This window comes from Microcaecilia unicolor, chromosome 4 (genome assembly GCF_901765095.1).
Source record: "Microcaecilia unicolor chromosome 4, aMicUni1.1, whole genome shotgun sequence".
NCBI classification, from domain to species: domain Eukaryota; kingdom Metazoa; phylum Chordata; class Amphibia; order Gymnophiona; family Siphonopidae; genus Microcaecilia; species Microcaecilia unicolor.
Window position 1 is genome coordinate 329315245 of NC_044034.1, and position 22135 is coordinate 329337379.

The following is a 22135-nucleotide window of genomic DNA, read 5'->3' on the forward strand; positions in this document are numbered from 1 at the left end:
TAAATTTCCAGTCTTAAAAAAAACACATCAGGCTAAGCACTGCAGTCAGGGACCCCTGAGTCAGGGGGAGTCTGCCCCTAGCAATGGTGGGAATAGTTAAGTGAGTGGAGAGTAGGCTTGTGGGCGAGTGAGTGAGAAGCAGTTAGTTAACTGGAGAGAAGGTGAATGGATGGGTGGGTTCTCAGGACAGAGTATCTGTGGTTTGGGGGATCCCTGGCTGGGCTAGTTTTTAGAGGTGCAAGTTAGACTTGACTTCTATATGTAACCACTGAAGTTAAAAACAGTAGTAAGATTAGAGACCTTATTACCATTTTAATTTTACCTTCTGATGTAAAAAGGTGCACTGAGTTAATAGCACACATTTTTAAAAGCATACTTTTTTACATACTATTTGTCTATTGCCTCATGAGTTAATATTTTTAAAAACTCTTGAGATGAAATCAGTGCTGCTAAATTTCAGGGCATGTTTTTTTTTTTTCTTTAACCGTTTTATGACATTGGCCTTTATGAATCACTCAATGAATTCAGAAGGCTTTGGAGAGCATAGGCTTGGCAAACACCTAATCCCGGGTAGCCCCTACCTCAGTGACCAAGAATTTACAGCGTTCAATACAAGTCACTCAAGCTCATATTCTATTTTCTTTTTCAGAGGCCTTGGAAGTAGCTAGGGAGCTCTAGGTCTCATAGTCAACATTTCAGGGCTACAGTAAGGCCTTATTTGCTTGTTAAACTACATTGGAACCAAGGGTTGCAGATTCTGACAGTTGAATGGCCTGAAGGTAAGAGTTGATGTTTGCCCAATTTATTTCCTTGCCAAAAGAGCCAGAGCCTCACAGGCCTTGTGGTTGCTGACATGTCATGGTTGCAGGAAGAGGGCAAGACATTTGAATGTAATCTCAGACCACACAGAGCAGGCGGTTGGACCCACAACCACTGAAACACAACACCACACATTTGCCATAGAGGTACGTTGGCCATCAATATCACAAGTCGTAAAGGTACACCAACGCAGTACGACAATACGGCTGGGCCACTGTTGGAAATGGACAGAAACAGAAATGCTTTCAGATTTCTGTGGCTATAATGTCTTCAAAAGGAACCTCTAAGTCTGGCAGATCAAGGTCCAGGTTGAACTCTTGGGCACCTCCTTCTTCACCATTACCCGGAGAGAGTTGCCGAAGAGATTTCTCCAGGGCCTGGTTCCTCTTGTACATGTGAAGATAATTCTGCTGTAGCTGCTTCTGATAGCGAATCACCTTCTCTTTCTCCTCCTTCCAAGTTTGTCGTTCGTTCTGGAATACAGTAGTCATTTGCTCGTTGTTCTGCCTTTCTTCTTCTAACTCACATTTCAGCTCCTCCACCTCCTTCTGCAAAGTTTCGTTCCTGCTTTCCACACCATGTAATCCTTCCCTTTCCTGGCTGCTTTGGTCTCTATGATGTGTTGTCTCAGCCCTGAGCTCCAGGACCTCCTGCTCCAGGTGCTTCACCTTCTCTCTCAGCATCTCTGATTCTTTCTTCTTGCGTTGCAGCTCATTTTCACATACCTCCAGATCCACATCCTTAGTGTGGAGCAAGTTTTCTATCTCTCGGGAGTGTTGCTCCTGTACCTCTATTTTAACCTTGGCATCTTTCAGTTGAGCCTTCAAACTCAGTATCTCACTCGTCTTAAGGGACAGTTCTGACTGGGATTCCTTCAGCTGCTGCTTCAAGAGAGAGATCTCCCCAGATTTCTGGCACACCTGAAAAAGAAGAGATCACTTAGCAGTACTTAATTTAATAGCCTTTAGGCATTGAACCACGGGATAAAAATCCTTACACCTCTTGGACTACAGAGCCTATCACCTCTATGACTCAGGAGAAACATATAGCATAGAAATTGGCACCCTTGTCCTTTAGAAACAATCTCAACATGTTCTTTGATGGAACTCCCTGTGTGTGTGTAACATAATATGGAACTTTCTCGTGGGAATTTTATATGTTGTCAGGTGAAAATATCTGTTGATGCAGTTTTTGGTGCAAAAATTGCGTATTTTAATTTATTGCCGCTTCTGATATCTAGCTTTATAATGGACTGTATTAATACAGCTGATGTGAAGTGCAGTTGACTCACCTCCCACTGTGTCTCCTCCAATGCAGGGGCAAAATTAGTCTTCTCCTTCTCATAGGATTTTAGCCTGGACTCCAGCAGGTCTCGTTCCTTTAGCAATGTCTGCAGGTCCTCATGCAGCTGTTTCTTGTCCTGCTGCATCTGGAAGACCTGAAGCTGCAGGATTTGCTGGTTCCTCTGGGCTTTCTGCGAGTTTTGCCTTAGCCTGGTGCTGCACTTCTGCTTCAGCATATCCATCTCCTCCTTGCAGCGTCGCTGTTTCTCCTCATAGACCTGGCAGGTGGCCACTTCCTTAGCCTCCATGCTGCTTTGTAACTCCTGTAGCTCCTCATCTTTCTCCATCAGTCTCTGTTCCAGCTCCTGGATGGTGTTCTCATCAGTGGAAATGGGAGCGCGGATGCAGGAAATCTTTTCTGACAGGTGGTGGACTTTACTGGGCACATTGATGATCTTGTTGGAGTTCCCACCATCAGAAATGGACATGGCTTTCAGGCTTAACATGTTGCTGTCCTGTATCATTGCACATTGGGTAATGTTATGAGCAGAGCCCCCAAATCTATTGATGTGTCCCATGGTTGTAACCAGGGGGTCAAGCTGGTAGCTGCTGGTTGTGCTACGTGTTGGAAGACTGGACATGGAGTTCCTACCAGAATCAGAGAGGGCTCCCCCAGAGTAACCTGAAGATTTGCTCTCTGGCTCCTTCGGTTTCTCCAAGGAGTGAGCATGTTGAGATGAATGACTTCCATTTTCTGGGGAAGAATGAAGGTTGTTACCAGAACTTCGAGACTGCACAGGTTTGAGAGCTGTTGTCCTTAGGACATTTTTCTCGGCATCCTAGTGAGGAAACAGAGACTGGTTAGTAGACAGAATGCTTTAAGCCTTGCTTGTTTCCTTATCTCCATGGGTAGATAAAGGGTATCTGACCAACTACAGTTCAGCTATGGTGTTCTTTGCCAGTTACATTAAGGACTATGCCTGTTTATCTCTCTTTAAGCAAAAACTTATCTTTTTCAGAAATCTTATCTGTAAATTGATATAACTGTACTTGTGTATATTTGGAATCCATTTTGAACCTAATCGTTGAGAGTTGGTGGATAAGTAATATATCATATCATATGTATCATGTCATAAATAATTCCTTCTCTCCAAATCCGGACCTATACTTGGGTTTCAAACAAATAATAATAAAACAGACAACAGAAAGGTAGTATATCAAGTCCCATTTCCCTTTCCCTTGCTTCCATGGTTATAAGAGTCCTTCACAATGAGTAAAAATAAGCAGGAACCCTGGCTTTCATTCTTGCATATATTTGCTGCTCCATGCCTCTCCCTACATCCAGCACAGGACCCCATGAAGCCTTACTTTGCCAGAGGCAGCCTCAAAGATCTTCTCTCTCTCTCTCTCTATATATCTATATCTATATCTATATCTATATCTATATCTATATCTATATCTATACTGCAACAGAAGGATTAGGGATAATGCAGAACTCCAACACCATGACTTCCCTACAGGGAATATTTTTTTGCAGCACTTCTCCTAGGATATTGCATTTGACTGAGGCAGATGGAGCGGCAGTGTCTCCCGGTACTGATGCAATGGGTTCGTGGACCATCTGCTCTGTTTTCTCATTGCATGATGCCAAAACAAAGTTACAGTGCCTTAGTGCAGCAACAGTTCTGATGTTACCCCCATGCCTACGCTGCAAACTAAGGGCCCTGTTCAAGAAGGCATGCTAGCGTTTTAGTGCATGCTAAAAATTATCACACACTAACCGTGTAGATGCCTATGATATTCCTATGGGCATCTACACGGTTAGCGCATGCTAAAAACACTAGCATGCCTTTGTAAACAGGGCCCTAAATGTTCTCACTAATGAGTGATATCTGGTAAGACCATAACCAGCTAGAACAGCCCCACTACTTCAGTCTGGGCTGTTTGCTGAGTCTAGTTCTAAATGGTGTCAATCCATTGCATTGTGTGTATTGAAGCTCTAACATAAGTAGATGTTAGCTAGACAGAAATATTTGAGGTGGCAACAGGAGGGCAAGACAAAGCGTCATTTCTGCACATTATACCCCTCTTTCCCCCTATATTTAAATTAGCAATATAAAGCACTAGGCCTCCTATACATAAACAAACCCTTCCTCTTCCAGCCAGTTTTAGCTACCTGGTAAGGCTGCCATTATAATTCATAAAATAGTAATTCAACAATTTCTTCTGAGTGGGAGTGAAGTCTGGATTCTTTAAAGCATTGGTCAGAACTTCAAAATACAAAACTGAAGCTCCAGTTTTGTATCACAAATGCCTTATTCCCCCAACAATTGAACTATTCCCCCATATAACTTGCCATACAAAAAATATTCAAATTGTAATTATCACCTATAGTACATGCTCCTTCCAATGCCAGACGCTTTGTTGAAAGCAGATGGGGGTTTTGTTTGTGTGGTGACTCTACAGGATGTAGAGACCACTAGTCCTGAGTATTTTTATTTTGGGTGAAGCTGGCTCGTGCCCCAGAGCCTGCTTTCAAATAGGGGAAGTGGGGAGGGGATGGGATTTGATATACTGCCTTTCTGTGGTTACAATCAAAACAGTTTACATATTATATACAGGTATTTATTTTGTACCTGGGACAACTGGAGGTTAAGCCAGTTGGCCAGAGTCACAAGGAGCTGCAGTGGGAATCAAACCCAGTTCTCAGACCTCTGCACTAACCATTAGGCTAGTCCTCCATTAAAGAGAGACACCTTGTGAAATGACACAAAATCCTTCAAAAAGACACTAAACCCTACTAGCCCTAACCCAGCTTTGAAATGGTAGTGCTATGAATATTACACTGGTTCCTGGAGCACCAATATACCTGCTATTGGGAAACTGGAACATGCTGAACTTTTACAAACTCCTACACAGACACTAAATACTAGCAGAATTCTTCACTTCAGTCACATATGCAGAATATGGACAAACCCTCACCTGATACAGAATAGGGAAACCCAAAAGACATGCAGACAAAAATTGAAATGGAGATTTCCCCCCCCCCCCCCTCCTTCCCAAGAAAGCCAGACTCTATACGTAATGCAACACTGGTAAAAGAGAAATAGAAATGCTAAATATAAAAATGGAAAAGACATACATTTCTTAAAGTGGATACATTCAAATCCTTAAAAAGTATTAAATATATATATATATATATATTTTTTTTTTCTACATTTGTTGTCTGGGTAAGTTTCTGATTGGGTTGGTTCCAGTCTGTTCCATTTTCTTGTGTCACCTTTTAAATTCTTTTCCATGTTTGCCTTTCTATTTTGTCTCTTTTTTTGTCCTTCTTCCCTTCCTTCTCTATATCTGTCTGGCACTGAATCTCTTTTTGTGTGTGTGTGTGTTTCTTTTTTCACGTTTGTCTTCTTTGTCTGTACATCCATCCATATATGATTTTTTGACCCCTCCCTTTTCTCTCACCCTCTAATCCTTAGTCTCGTTCTTTTCACCTCTCGTATATCTGCAAGCTTTTCCCATCTCATCTCCTCTCCAGCAATACCACTGCTCCCTTTGTCTTTCTCCTTTCCTGTGTTCTTTCACCCACTCCCTTGTTCCCTATTTTCATCCTCTTTACTCACCCTCTCAGCCCTCAACTACCCTCCACTGCCTCTCATTCCCTTACCAGCTCCATCTCTGTCTCTCTTTCACTTCCATTCTATCTTTTACCCTCTACCCATTCACCCATTGCCTCTGTTTCAGCATCTTTATAGCTCCATTTCCATCCTCACTCAACTCCTTCCCTTTTCTCTCTCGTACTCATTCATAGCACCCCCATTCTTTTCAATGCCTCCAATTTGTTCTCCAGTCTTCCTGGTTATTCACACCATGTCTCACCCTCTTCCCACTCCTCATCCTCTCTCTCTTATTCCCATTTCACACCCTGACTCTAACCACCTCCATTCATACCTAACCCCTCCAAATTCCCATGTCTCACTATTCCCTAACACCCCCTTCACTATCTCCTTCAAATTCCCATTCAGTCTTTTCCATCCATAATTCCTTGCTCTGTCCCCCAACACTCTCTCCCAATCAATCACAAAGCCCAGTTCTTCCAAGTCCAATTCTTAATCTCTGTCCCCCTTTCTCTGCTTCCACTTCCACTTCCCCCTCTGAGTTTGGTTGAGTTCCTACTCCGCTTCCCCTTCCCCTCTGAGTTAAATCCAGCTTCTGCTTTGCTTCCACTTCCCCTTCCCCAGAGTTCCATCCAGATTCTGCTCCCCTTACCCTCCACCAAGTCCCATCCCTTTTCTGTTCTTCCTTCCACTCCCGAATCCCATTCAGCTTCTGCTTCTCTTCACCTCCCCTGAGTCACATGGTAGCAACATCTGTTTTACTTGGGTGGGGTCACATGATTCAAATCTATGCTTTGAATCACTGGGCTCCTATAAGGAGCCTGCATGATTGAAACAGATGTTGTTTGAACTGTTTAGGACTCCCTTGATGGAGCTTCACCTTTCAAAGAGCAGTTTTGAATTATTCCTGCCCTCATTTGTAAATGTGAAGAAGCTACTGTGTAATTTGGCGCAGCCGTTGCCAGCATAATAGTCACAGCCCTAGCCAGAGCAGCTTACAGGTGCTGGTTCTGGTTGGGGTGGCAAAGCAATTTTTTGGGGTAGCACTTGCCATCCATAGTAATACCTATGTCCTGACTTGAGGAAGTCTCCCTTGGCCTATGACATCCCTGTACTAACGCTTGCAGGGTTCTGTGGGGAAACACTACATAGTAGCATCATCCTGGAAGTATCAAAGCATGATATCCACAGCTGACACTGGAATAGTGGGGTTCTTCTGTGTCCTGCTGAGCCCCAGTGAAAATCATTAGGGCAGGGTTTCCCAAACTTGTTTTTGTAATCCACAGACAGTTTGATTTTCAGGATATCTCCAAAGAATATGCATGATGAATTTACATACATTGCATAGTAGATATGTTAAAAACTTGACTGGATGTGGGGTCATCAGGACAGGTTTGGGAAGTCCCTGTGTTAGGGGTACCAAAAGTTGTGTTTTTGAGCATCAGATCAACAAGGGGCAAACAAAACATTTGGACCTCAAGAAACATTTTTGAAGGACCAGGGCCGCCAAGAGACACAGCCAGGCCCAGGGCAGGACCGGACTGGCACGCACCACCCCACCACTCAAGCCCGTCCCCTTACCTTTCTGTCTCTGCTTCCAAGGGGGTGCCCGTGCCCAGCACCGGCAAGCCTCTTCCTACCTGCCTGCTTCCACAGTCTGTCCTCTCCTGCTCCTTCAGCTGGTGGGATCTGGATGATTGCAATAATGCAATATCACACTAATGCAATTATCCGGGTTCTGGGTGGTACGCAGGAGCAAGAGAGGACAGAACTGGAAGTAGGCAAGCAGGAGAAAGCTTGCTAGGCCCCCCTTGGAGGTGAGGCCCGGAGAATTTTGCCCCCCTCCTCCTCGGCAGCCCTGGAAGGGCCCATTTCTCCAGCTTCTCTGGGTCCTTTACCATGCTGGAGTTTGGTTGCTAGCAATCTCCCAAGCGCCCACGTCCCATAGCCTTCCTCTCCCACCACCTCCTGGGTTCAGGGCAGGTATAAGTGGGTGGCGATCTCAGGTAAAGGGCCCAGAGAGTGACACATACATATGACTCTCTAATATCCACAGCAGAGTTCGTGTCCACACAATCATGCACTGCCATATGAGTTTTACTCACCACCTCCAACTGGTTGGAGAAATGCATCAGCTTCGGAGGATTGGTGCAGTTGGCATACTCGGTGCTTACGGTGCCCTGAGTCCCTAGGTCCCCACTAGACAGCGAGGAGTAGTCGGGCCTCTGGGGCCCTTGAGCCTTTTGGCTGACCTTGATATAGAAGAAGTCTTCATTCTTGCCCATTTTGGAATTGGACTTCCCGTGGCTAGACTCCTGTGAGAAGCCAAATTTCAGCAGCCCGTCTGAGTACCTGTTCAGCTTCTTCAAATGAGATGACTTCCTTAACTTGTATTGAGAAGTCCGGCAGTGTTTGCTGTTGAAATTATGCCCAGAGATAAGGCTGCTGACACTTCCCATGATGGTTCAGCACCAGGAGCATGTGCTGGTCTTACTAACAAGGAGCTGCTTGGAAAGACCCTAGTGCTCTTACAGTCATAGTAAGTCCCCAGTCATCCTCAGTACCTTCGAGCCTAGGCAAAAGAGAATAAAGAGGAGTGAGAATTTGGCTTTTGCTTGTGTTACACTGCAAAACATTTCTGAACACTAGCATTAGATTTTAGATAGAGGAGCCTGGGCAGTTACCAAGGGTGCCAGCCTCTCCCAGTAATAGCATTAGTAGTCGGAGGGTGCAAGCAGGGCCACTTCAGGGACCTCATTGAGAAGGTGCAATAGTATAGAAGTCATGTGGGTCAGATTTTGATGGGTGGATACCCAATGCCTGTCATAAGGAATTCAACCAATCAGATCCCAGCTTCCCTGGCTCCTCTACTCACGTGCTTGTTACAGCTAGAACTGAAGAACCGGAGGGGCAAAATTTGTGTGCATGAAAAGCTGTGCCTGTTCAGATCTGCTACTTCTGGCCAACATTTCCTGTTTCCTGCCATCTTTGTTTGCATTGGGTAGACGAAGCTGAAAAAAGAAGGCAGTGCCATAGGTCCTGAACAGAAGGACTCATCTCGGGTGGCAGCTCTGGGGCCAGAGCTGCCCCTGGTAAGAATAAGGTTTTTGAATCCTTGGCTGTGATTTGTACAGCTCTTAGGAAGAATACTAGGAAGGAGATGAGGTGAAAGAAAGGTGAGATAATGCCAGGATGGTGGTGAGACAGGACAGAGTCACAACTGCCATTTTGAACCCAGCACCAGAGAGGGCAAAAGTGACTGGACATAGCTTCTACCTCGAGACCACCAATTCCGGTAAGCACTGGGGGGGGGGGGGGTCTTCAGGGTTTGGGGGGGGGAGAAGTAGGGCATGATGCTAATATGCTTCAAGGGGTGGGGGAGGGGGCATGATGCTGGTATTGTGGTAGCACTTAACACCACCTCTTGAGGAAGTATGAACTGCACCCCTACTCTCAGCAGCTTTGACAGTTAACACACATTAACTGGTGTCCACTAAGTGCAAACACTGTCCACACCCCATCTCTGCCCATAACCTGCCTTGAAAACAGCATGTGTTGGCTGATTCAGCCTGTGGTAGCCATTAACCTGTGCCCATACTAACAGATACTGCACACTAACACCCTCACTGTTTGCTGTGGTTTGGTAAACAGGCCTCATAGTCTTATCAAATTCTTCCAAACAGTGCATGAGGGGTGTAGCTAGATGGTCAATTTGTGGTGGGCCTGAGCCCAAAGTGGGTGGACACGAAATTCATCTCCTCCTGGCTCTCTGCCCCTCCCCTTCCCCCCCACAAACCCCAAATATTAAATAGCTGAGCTGACGGGGATCCCCAAACCCCGCCAACTGAAGATTTCCTCTTCCTCGAGTAGCCAGCACTCTTCCAGCTGGAAGCACTTGCTTCAAGCTGATGCTACCACCAGCAGGCTGCATATGTTAAGCGCTTGCGCCTGCACGAAAACTGAGCATGTGCAGAGGAGCTGGTGTTGGTGTCGGCATCAGTGCTGGCTGCCTGAGGAGGAGGAGGAAATCTTCAGCTGGTGGAGTTTGGGGATCCCCGTCAGCCACAGCAAGAGTGCCACAATTTTGGGTGGGCCTGAGTTCAAATTGGGTGGGCCCTGACCCACCTGTGGCTATGCCACAGCACTGCATTCTTTCTGTTTCAGAGATCAGCCCTCTGCATCCTAACAGAAATCACTTGTCAAAGGACCTACCTCACTAACAACTTTACAAGAAAGGAAAAGACAGGGACTAAGGCCCCCGGTTCAGGGTCGCCGAGAGGGGGGGACAAAATTCCCCAGGCCCGGGCCTCTGAGGGGGGCCTGGTGCTGCCGCCGCAGTCCTGCCCACCCGCCTTCGCTCCCTGGCATTGAACTTAAGCGCTTCACCTTCGAAAGCGCAGCAAGCAGCGGCAGATCACTCCTTCTTTCCGTGTCCTGCCCTCGCCTGATGTAACTTCCGCGAGGGCGGGACATGGAAGGAAGGAGTGGTCTGCTGCTGCTTGCTGCGCTTTCGAAGGTGAAGCGCTTAAGGTCAGTGCAGAGGGCCCGGTGGCGGGTAGAGGGGGGCCCCAGGGGCCGTCCTTGTCCCGGGCCTGGCCCAGTCTCTCGGCGTCCCTGCCCCGGTTTTACTAAGGCGCGCTCACGTTTTTAGCGCGCACTAAAATTGTGGGCACGCTAAACATTAGAGACGCCGATGCATTCCTTTGGGCGTCTCTAACGTTTAGTGTGCCCACAATTTTAGCGCACGCTGAAAACGTGAGTGCGCCTTAGTAAAAGGGGGCCTAAGAGAGAGGCAGCATGTCAGGGAGAGACACTACAGAGAAGGAGAAGGAGGGAGAGAGGACAGGGCAGAGTGGGGAAGGGGAGACGGAGAAGGGAGAGGCCAGTGACAGGAGCAGGGAAAAGAGAAGAATTTTAATCCCGAGTTCTTACTTTAACTTAGAAAAATGATTTGTAAATATGAAGACATAAATGTTTATAGGTCTATCTCGTACTATAAAACATGACTAGAAGCGAAGTCCTGAGTATGGTTGAGTGGGAAGAGAACACAGTAACACAATAAATGATGGCAGATAAAGACCATCATGGTCCTCCTATTCTGCCAGAAAGGTGGTCAGGGTTGTACCTGCCACTGTGGGCAAGTTACCACTCCCCCCATGCCTTTTATTTCTTAACTGTGAAAGTCATTCATGTTTTACTTTGAGTGGAATTACTCTATGCTTTTATTCTATCCTCTTGCCATATATGTTTATCCCACACCTTTTTGAATTCCGTCACTGTTTTTGCCCCTATCATCTCCTGTGGGAACAGCATTCCAGGCTTCACCACCCTCTATGAAAAAAATATGTATGTATATATATATGTATATATATATATATCGATGTTGCTTTCCATTTTCCATTCTTACAGCTTCATTTCATGTCCTCTAGTTCTGTAGCCTCCCCAGTTTTGCGAAATGTTTGTTTTGTTCATTAGTATCTTTCAAATATTTAAATGTCTGTATCATTTATCACCCCTAACCCTCCTCTCCTCCAGTTCAGAAAAGGGAGGCTACCACAAGGACCCCCAGGTGGACCCCTGTGGGTGGGTGTTATCTGGAGCTACACAAACAATAAGATGAGATGTGGAGGGAAGAATTATCTTCAAGGCCCTTATGCTAAATGAGGCTCTGGGGGTCATTTTACTGCCCTTTGTGGTGAAGGACTATCTTCAAAATACATCCATTCCACACTTGGTCATGTAACTGTAAAACCCAATGGAGTCAAACATCAGGAACAGTTACTATTGTTACTGCCTCACTGTGTTTGTTTACTTTGTTGTCCTGTACTCACTCCCTTCCTTTGTTTGCCTTTACATTCTTTTTATTGTTTCTCATCCTGCTTGACTTACTGGTATTTGTAAACTGCCTTGATATTATCAGTGGCATAGCTATGGGTGGGCACTAGCCCACCCATTCTTGGCTCTGGCCCATCCTGAATGGCCCACTAAAAAAGTTCAGTGGCAGCCACCTCACTCTACTCTCCCCCGCCCCCAGATCCAGCATTTCCCCTCCTGTGGCCCGGCAGCTCCCCCTCCCTCTGTGATTTACATCAGCATCTTCACCGGTTCAGCATCAGTCCCACAGGCTTCCCTTTGCTGTATTCATAGTAACATATGTAAAAAGATGTTCTATTCTACCTGTGCTGCACTGCCTCCCATCCCCCCCCCCCCCCCCCCCCCCTCTGTCTTTTCTGTACCTGGCTGCTAGTCACTGCTGGTAGCCATAGACAGGAATGCAGACATCCCTGGCTTTTGTTACTATGGCAGCCCAGTATCTGGAATACACATCTCTTCTTCAGTTACAAGATGGTCAAGGTCAAATGTACCAATAGGGTGTTGGCAGGACACCTATGCTACCTTCGATTGGTGTAGGAGGGGGGAGGTTGACGACATCACTTTTTCTATAAGAATACCTGCACAAAGAATCTTCAGAATTAGCCTATATTTGCAGGAGACTTTTCTCTGTCCTGATTCAGGGCATCCTTGCTAATTGGCTATTCTCCAGGAAATATATTTTCCCTTCTTTATTTCTGCATTGCTTCTGGTAAGCACTATTTCTTTATAACAGAACTATCCTCTCCTTTCTTTATATTTTATCTCGCTTCAGAACCACTGATATATTTCCTGCTTGAACCCCTGATATATTTCTCTCTCTCTCTCTCTCCATACTTTCAGATAACTTGTGCTGATCTCTACATGTTTTCAGATAACATGTGACCTATCTCTATCTCTCTCTCTCTCTCTCTAAGAAAGCCTGGTCTCAGGAAACACCTGTGATCTCTCTGTCTCTCTCTCCATGCTTCCAGATAACATGTGCTGATCTCTCCATGGTCTTAGATAACATGTGCTGATCTATCTCTCTCATTTTCCTTGTTCTCCTTACAATTGTTCCTTATCAAATTAGTCTGATTGCTTATGATTATTACCTAAGCTATTGATATTAGATTCTGTACATGTGATGATATTTTTCTGAGATTCTGTACATGTGATATTTTCCAAGACTTTCAACTGATATCTGAAGCTGTGCTGGTAAGAATAAAAACCACTTCTAACTCTCTGATTCCTTAAACTTATTCTATGATATTTTTCTTTATTGTGGTACAAAGTGAATAGCATAAACGCAGCCAGTAGATTCAGCGTTCTTCTTGCCCGTGCAGCGCCTTCAGAGGAGAGAGCGCTGCACGGGCCCGGTAAGAGGGGGGGGGCCCGATGGAGAAGGGGAATGGTGGCGACGACCCCCAAAGGGGGCGGGGCACAGACGGAGGATGTCGGGAGGCGGAGCTGAGAGTAGTGAGGAAGGGAGGGGGGCAGGGGCTGCTACAATTTTGCTTTTTCGGGGTGGGGGAGCGGCGGAAAGTGGGGAGCAGCGGCGGGGGGCAAGGCCGTCCGTACAGGACGCTCCTGATGAGCGCCCTTGCCCCCTCCCGATCCTTTTTTTAGTTTTATTTTTTTATGTGTCAATTCAATTTGCCATGTGCTTGTGATTTGACTGTTTGTGGCATGCGCAGAGCAGCTAACATAACGCTTGGCTGCTCTGCGCATGATTTGGGGGCCGATTAACGATGTGTATTGTGATTCTTTGATACATTGTACGTTTCAATACCGATTCCAGCATGTGTGACATAGTAGATAACGGCAGAAAAAGACCTGCACGGTCCATCCAGTCTGCCCAACAAGATAAACTCATATGTGTATACCTTACCTTGATTTGTACCTGTCTTTTTCAGGGCACAGACCGTATAAGTCTGCCCAGCACTATCCCCTCCTCCCAACCACCAGTCCCGCCTCCCACCACCGGCTCTGGCACAGGACCGTATAAGTCTGCCCAGCACTTTTCCCCACCTCCCAACCACCAGTCCGCCTCCCACCACTGGCTCTGGCACTGACCGTATAAGTCTGCCCACCACCATCCTCGCCTCCCAACCACCAAACCCTCTTCCCCCCACCAGCTCCGAAGAGTTGCATTTCCGAATCCTCTTATAACAGCAACAGAGTCATTAAAAGTAAATAAAAATAAATTGGCCAGTTATGCTGTTGGCAACAAGAAAGTGTCAAATGAAACGTAAAGGGACAGAATCAAATGGCTTTTAACAAATATACAGTTATTAGGTTTGTCTACATTCAGGATTCTGTTCCGCCCTCGCTGAAATCACTTCCTGTTTCCTGGATGTGGCAGACGGAAGCATGCAAGGCTGACACAGGCAACAACGATGCATCGCTGCTGCACCAGACAAGATGCTGTGATAGACCAGAAGGCTACCAAGCAATGGGCGGGGGGCTAATGCTGGATCTAGGGTCAGAGGAGAGGGAGAGAGATGCAGGACAAGTGAGGAGAAGGTGTTGGAAGGCCCACCCATCCTAACTGTGGGCCCACCCAAATGATAGGTCTGGCTATGCCACTGCTTGATATCACTGATGATTTGATAATATAACAAATGTTTGAATAACAAATAAAGGTACAATCCTGACCACTTTTTTGCCCTTGCTCTCTTCCATGTAGATTAGAGAGGACCGCTCCATCAGTTCCAGTCTTTTTCTTTTATCTCCTCTCCTTTGTGAGTTTAGAGACACCACTGAGCATGTACAATATGATTCTAATTGTTTTACTTGCCCTTTTAATGGTTTAATTTGTAGTGGCAAAGATAGTTTTAATTATTCTACCTAGTGTGTGTGTGAAGTAATATTTATTTTCTAAGTACTAATTTATTATGTATATGTGTTTTAATTACTAACAGTTTTAGAATTATGACTTTATAATCATGTTTCTAACATATATATAGATTATACATTCATATGATTTTTATTTATGTATGTTAAATTTATTTTTATTATATGTTTTCATGTTTAGTCTAAGTCCCTGACGTAGCCTCTAGGAGGCGAAACATGGCCACATTAGGCGTTGTACGTTCCAGACTGGAATAAAAGTTTATGTCAACATGCAGGTCTTGTGGACTGCATGATACATCCTGCAGATTATAGCTTCCTCTGTTCGGTTTCTTCCCCCAAAACCATGACCATGAGTATATCTGGAGTGGCATTTTCGATATGACGTCTAAATCTTGTTTTGGACGTTTTGCTGAAAGTGTTCAAAAATCGAGTGGGGAACACAGTGAATTTCAAACCAGAAAAACATCTTTTTGTTTTGAAAATGTCCATTTGCTAGATGGTTTTGTGCTCAGTGCATCTATCTCTTTGGACCCTTTAAAAAAAAAAAAAAAAAGTCCAAGGGAAAAACAAACAAAATCAAGCAATTGGGATGTATTGGGGGTGTGGGTGGGGGAGCCACATTTTTAGACTGGCTGCACAGACATCCCCTTGTGATTTGGATGCACTGCATACAAACTGTTTTGAAAATAGTGATTTGGATGGTTCGACAAAAAAAAAAAAAAAAGGCTATCTGTTGATTTGTGCCACTTTTTGGATGTTTTTCTGTTTTGAAAATGAGCCCCTAACACCATAATGATACAAAGCCTGAATACAAATGCAAAGAGAAATAAACAAACATAGAAAAATAAAGGCATATAAAGACCATATGGCCTATCCAGTCTGCCCATCCATGCCATCTACTATCTCTTCCTGTCCCTTAGAGATCCTACGTCCTTGTCCCAAGCTTCCTTGAAGTCAGATAGAGTCTTTGTTTCCACCACCTCCATTGGGAGGCCATTCCACAAATTCACCACTCTTTCCATGAAAACGTATTTCCTTAGGTAAGTCCTGAGTCTGTAGCCTTTCACCTTCATCCTATGCCTCCTCGTTCCAGAACTTCCTTTAGTTGAAAGAGACTCCCCGTGGAGGTATTTAAACACCTCTATCATATCTTCCCTCTCCCATTTTTCTTTCAAAGTATACATATTAGATCTTTAAGTCTGTCCCCATACGCTTTATGACGAAGACCATTGACTATTTTAGTAGCTAGTCTCTGAGCTGATTCCATCTTGTTTGTATCTTTTTGACAGCATAGTCTCCAGAATTGTATACAGTACTCTAAATGAGGTCTCACCAGAGACTTATACAGAGACATTGTCACCCATTTTCCTGTTGGCCATTCCTCTCCCTATGCACCTAAGCATCCTTTTAGCTCTCGCTTTCACCTTTTCTGCCTGTTTGGCCATCTTAAAATCATCACATATGATCACACCCAAGTCCCACCGCTCTTTCATGCAAAAAGTACTTCACCCCCTAAACTGTACTGTTCCCTTGGGTTTTTGCAGCCGAAATGCATGGCCCTGCATTTGTTTGCATTAAATCTTAGCTGCCAAATTCTGGACTTAAGACACTCAATTTATTATCGCTGCAGGGAAGAAGGAACAGGAAACATATGATGAAGACACTGAAATATTGGATGGGTTTCAATAAAGTATGGGAAAGTAAAATGTTCCATAGAAGAGGAAATTCAAGGGTAAGGGGTCATGGACTAAAGCTACAGAGGAGGAAGATTCAGAGGAATCATGAGAAAATCCTTTACTGAGGGTGTGGAGGCGGACCTAGTATAGTCTACATGCCAGAGATTGTGACAACCAAAGCTGTGAAAAACCTTTAGTCATGCTTTTCACAGACCCAGAATGCAGTGGTAAGGCAGGTGGAGAACGGGGAAGGGGGGGGGGGGGACTTGAGTGTTTGTTCAGTCATAAGACTTTAGAGAGTCAAAAAGAGGGGAACACAAGCCAGAAAATAGTGGTACAGCTCAGTGGCGTAGCAAGGAGGGCTGCCACCCGGGGCGGTTCGCCGTTGCACCCCCCCCCCCCGGGTGCAGCATGATGACACCCCCCCCCTCAGCGCATCAACACCCCCCCGACCCAGTGCCTACCCTCCTCAGCTCCCTCCAACCAGCTGAGCATACTACCTTTAAAGAAATTTCGGAAGCCGTGGAGAGTCGAGGCGCAGCGCCTCGCGCCTGCAGGTAAAAGAAGCGAGGATCGTCATCATCAGGCCTTCCCTCACGCTGTCTGTCCCGCCCTTGCAGAAATAAGAAGTTGTATCAGCGGAGGGCGGGACAGACAGCGTGAGGGAAGGCCCAATGACGATCTTCGCTTCTTTTACTTGCAGGCGCAAGGCGCTGTGCCTCGCCTCTCCACGGCTCCTGAAATTTCTTTAAAGGTAGGGTACTCAGCTGGTTGGAGGGAGCTGAGGAGGGTAGGCACTGGGTCGGGGGGGTGTCATCGTGCTGCACCCGGGGGGGGGGGGAGCTGGCAGGGAGCTCCCCCCTCCCCCGAGCTAACACCCGGGGCGGACTGCCCCTCCCGCCCCCCCTTGCTACACCACTGGTACAGCTGCATCAGACTTCCAAAAGGGGCTTGGGTAGCCTGCACAGAGTGCACAGTGAGCATGGGGTGGACAGATGTGTGGGACAACATCTTTTATAGTTTGGATGATTGTGTGTATTACCACAACACTTGATGGTAAGCCACAGGAGGGGGACTGGGCATTGAATTAAGTCTGGAACTTTTAAGGACCAAAAAGGAGGGGAATAAGGCCTAAAATAGCCTTCTGTAGAGGCCAGCAATATATATATAGTAAACTTCAGACAGATATCAAGGGCAGTGGTAGAAAAATAGGCTAAGTAAAAGCAGTGGAGGAGCATAAGCAATGGAACAGAACAGGCCACAGATGCCACGACCTGATCAACATTTTGCCCATATAGCATTATCAACTAGGAGACTTGGGGGATGGAGGCAGAGGTTGGTTTGTTTCCCCCTCCCTCCCCAACCAAAAAGCTGTTTCACTACTCCTGCCTGGTGGTTAGAAAAACAAATAGGAAAACAGGGTTCAAATCCCACTGATGCTCCTTAGGGGTCTTGGACAGTCACTTCACCCTCCACTACTTCAGGTACAAACTTAGGGGGCCCTTTACAAAGCGGCGGTATGCCCAATGCATGCCATTTCTGATGCTCTGGGAAGTCTTTTCACTAGCGTGGCGCTAACCCAGCGGTAATCAGGCATTGCCACTCGCTGCCCGGTTACCGCCAGGTTACTGTGGGAGCCCGTACCGCCACCTCAGTGGGTGGCAGTAAGTGCTCCCTGCCACGTGGCCACGCAGTAAGAGTTATCTTACCGTGTGGCCATTTTTTTGGGGGGGGGGGAGCATTTTACTGGAAAACAGCCCCCAGCACTACCACAGGGTCCCTTTCCCTGCAGCATAGTAAGAGGACCCCTTTGGGCCTAATATTCAAAAGGGTTTAACCTGTGCGCTGGGCAGACTTCTACGATTTGTGTCCTGAAAATGGCAAGGGAATGTAGTAGAGGGAATCCAAAGCATACCGGTATGGAGCAAAGTAGCCAAAAAAGCACAAGGAGCCTTCAAGAATAGGGATTGTCAGATAGGTACATTATTAAATAGACCCCACACGGTCCATGTTTTGGCGAAACCACCTGCATTTGTAGTTTGGTTTTTGTTTTGGTATTGGTTAGCAGGTTTTGTATATAATATGTATGCTATTCTTTATGTTTATGTGGGCTTTTTTTATTTGTTTGTACATAGCTGTTTGCTGCACAGAATGGTGTTGATTATTTTGCAAGTTACAAATGCTAAAGTAAATAAATTCTTTTCAATAGATGCATTTGGAATCCTAGTATTTCTATTGTGACATCACAATGGGCGATAATGGATCATTCTTTTACACTCCGTGGCATCAGAAGAAACATGCATTGGGCTCTAAGCCCTCCACAGCCTTCCTTCCTATGCTTGTAAGGGGTCATCTACAAATCATTCTATATTGCCAGCTTTCTATATAATGCAGCTAAATAGTAGAATACATTGACCAAAGACATGCAGACATGTAGACCAAAGACAGGTAGAAGAGCTAGAAACATCTAAAAAAAACAGGAGGAAACAATGACCAAAAATGCCATCACAGCCAGACAATTGGCCCAAAGAAAGCGAAAGGTAGTGGTGGTTGGAGATTCACTTCTCAGGGGTACTGAAGCGCCCATCTGCCAGCCAGATATGTTGTCCAGAGAGGTGTGATGTCTGTCTGGTACCAAAATTCGCAATATTGTGGAAAGATTGCCTAGACTCATCAAGCCCACGGACCACACTCCTATGCTACTCATCCATGTTGGCACAAATGATACAGCTAAATATCCTACTGAACATATCATATGAGACTTTGTGGCTTTGGGTCAGAGGGTGAAGCATCTAGGTGCGCAAGCGGTGTTCTCATTGATCCTCCCTGTCATAGGTAAAGGTCAAATGAGAGAAGCTCGCATCTTGGAGATAAATGCGTGGCTGCGTGGTTGGTGCCAATGAGAGTGCTTTGGTTTTGTAGACCATGGGATGATTTTCCAAGAGGTTCTGAATGGTTATGGTGGCCATCTGTCAAGGAAGGGAAGGAATGTCTTCAGCAACAGGCTGGCTAAAGTACTAAAGAGGGCTTTAAACTAAAATTGATGGGGATAGGTATAAAAGGCCACGAAGCCATAATTAACCCCAAGGAAGGTTGGACATCTAATGCCTCTATAGAAGAGAATAAAAAGAGTAAAATCTGGACAGCCTTGTATAAAAATGCCCGTAGTATGGGAAACAAACTTCTAGATCTTGAGTCTACAATGATGGAAGCGGACTTGGATTTAGTGGCAGTCACGGAGACGTGGATAATTGTGGGGTATAAATCCAAATAAAGTAAAAGTAAATATAGACAGATTGAATGGTCCGAAGAACTCATGGATTCACGCTGTTTGGGGGGGGGGGGGGGGAATAGGAAATATTATGTCACCTAGAAACTCATGGTAACCTCTGCCATTCTGAGTCTCCCTCAAAGCTGCAACATGCCCTTGCCCTATGCTGCCCTGGATTTGATGGTGAATCTTTGAAAAATGGAATAACATTAATAGACCACAGACTCCTCGCCCCTCCACTGGGCCTCTAACACACATGGAGGGTAGTTGTAAAACAGGTTGCCTATGTGTGAAGGCCAAGTAGGTGATTATTTTAAGCATATTTTATAAAGACACATAAGCACCTGTATTCCTCTATAAAATAGTAAAGCCAAAGTGGCAGAAACCACAACTAGACTGAAGCCATAAACATTTGTGCTTGCTCAGATAAGGCACTTAAATTGTGGCTCCGCCCATGCCCCACGCCTACCCACAGATTGCATTAAGGGACCCTTTTACAGAGCAGCAGTAAGGGTTGCCAGGTTTAAAAAATTTTCCCCACCCAAAATCAGCCCCAAACCAGCCCAAAACTGCACAAATTCAAACCCCGCCCCTGACGTCATCAACCCCACCCCTAACATCAACCCCCACCTTGACATCATTAGCCACATCCCCAATGTCATTAGCCACGCCCTGACACCATTAACCCCGCCCCCACATCATTAACATCCCCTCCTCCGACGTCGCCTCAGGCTCGCCTCCTGCTCTCCTCCTGTTTATTAAACTTCCTTTGGGAGAATGGGAGGTTGTCTAGCGATGAGGGATGGGCTGGATAGGGGTGCATTTCCGGGTGAAAGGAGAGATGGTGACCGCGGTGTCCACGAGAGGGATGGAGGAGACCGAGGAGAGAGTCCCATAGCCTGACTCAAACCCGCACAGCTGCAGCGAAAAAGAAGCCCAATTTCCCTCAGCCCGCAGCCTTCAAAAATTTCCCACATCCTCGCTTAAAAAACAGCCCAATTGGGTGGGAAACTGACTCATCTGGCAACTTTAAGCCCAATGCGAGCTTACCGCATGCTAATCTGGAACTATCGCCGGCCCAACGCGGGTGCCAGTGGTAGTTCCAGCCCTGGTAAGCATCATTTGCCGTGCTACGGAAAATAGCTAGATGTTTTCCAGCATGGTGCTAACTCAGTTGTAATCGGGCAGTGCCATGTATTACCCAGTTACCACCAAAGGGTGGCATTGTTTTCCCCCTCTCCCACGTATGGCCAGGCAGTAAGTGAAATCTTACCGCATGGCCATGCCATTTATTTTTTACCTTTCTACCGGCTGTGGTAATCCTCTATAAAATTACACATCTATCCTCAGATTCTGTATAGGTCACTCAAAATTGGGCCTAGATCCCTGATCTGCATGTAAACTAGTCAATTAGGCACTAACAATTATTGGAGTTAACAATCACTTAATTGGCAGTAATTAGGAGTCACGTTCATATTTGCCCTATGCCCTATTCTATAACATTGAGCCTAAATTTCAAACAGTGCAACTCCATAAGGGGAGTGGCCATGGGAGGGGCATGGGCGGGTCAGGGGCATTCCCAGAAGTCAGGCACAATGTTACAGAACAGTGTTCCCCAAGTCCGGTCCTGGAGTACCCCTTGCCAGTCAGGATATCCACAATGAATATGCATGAAAGAGATTTGTATATAATGGAGGCAGTGCATGCAAATCAAGTTCATGCATATTCATTTGTGGATATCCTGAAAACCTGACTGGCAAGGGATACTCCAGGACTGGACTTGGGGAAACACTGCAAACTTCTGCTCCTAACTGCCATCAGTTGGGTGCAAGCGTTTATACCAGCCTTTAGCAAGTGTAAATCCTCACGCCCAAAGTTAGGCATGAAATGCATGCTAAACTAGAATTCTATAAAGGATTTTCCATGCAAAGTGTCCTTTACAGAATACTAGCTTAGTGCGGATAATCCCGACGCCTAACTTTGGGTGTTATTTATTGAATCTAGCTCCTAATGTCCTCTGGAGTGGATGAGTAGCTTAGTAGTTAGTGCAGAGGACTTTGGTCCTGGGGAATTGGGTTTAATTCCCACTGCAGCTGCCTGTGACTCTGGGCAAGTCATTTAGGGGTCCTTTTTCAAAGGTGCGCTGAAAAATGGCTTGTGGTAGTGTAGGTGTGGGTTTTGGGTGCGCGCCAATCCATTTTTTAGCACGCCTGCGAAAAAGGCCTCTTTGTTTTGCCAAAAACGGACGTGCGGCAAAATCAAAATTGCCACGCGTCCATTTTGGGTCTGAAACCTTACCACCAGCCATTGACTTAGCTGTAAAGAATCTGGGCAGTAATGCCATTTGGCGCGCGTCCATTACATGCGACAGAAAATAAAAAATATTTTTCAGACATGCCAAAATTCAAATTACAGCAAGGGCCAAGCGGTAACCAGGTGGCAACTCCAATTTGGTGCATGTTCGGCATGCGTAGACACCTACGTAGCTTAGTAAAAGGGCCCCTAAACCCTCTATTGATCCAGATACAAATAAGTACCTGTATATAATATGTAAACCACTTTGGATGTAGTTGCAAAAACCACATAAAGGTGGTATATCAAGCCCCATTCTCTTTCCCTTTCGCTCTCCCCCCCCCTCTCTACTCCATTTCCAGCCATCAGGAGCAGCTCTGATCATAGAGTACCTAGCTACAGCCTTTAAAAAAACCTTCTTTATCTTCCTTCTCAGAGATTGCTGGGGCGAACGGGTGCCATTATGCA

General features: G+C 45.8%; 1 protein-coding gene across 1 annotated transcript in view; it reads right to left on the bottom strand.

Moving 5' to 3' along the window:
• Window positions 1–1064: 1064 nt before the first annotated feature.
• Window positions 1065–22135, bottom strand: part of LZTS1 (leucine zipper tumor suppressor 1) — a 38513-nt gene continuing 17442 nt past the window's right edge. Inside the window, exons 2-4 of the mRNA XM_030199640.1 lie at window positions 7828–8294; window positions 2111–2941; window positions 1065–1739 (exon numbers count right to left, since the gene is read on the bottom strand). Coding sequence (XP_030055500.1) covers window positions 1065–1739; window positions 2111–2941; window positions 7828–8181 — 1860 coding nt within the window. The 5' untranslated portion in view covers window positions 8182–8294. The remainder of the gene's footprint in view (window positions 1740–2110; window positions 2942–7827; window positions 8295–22135) is intronic.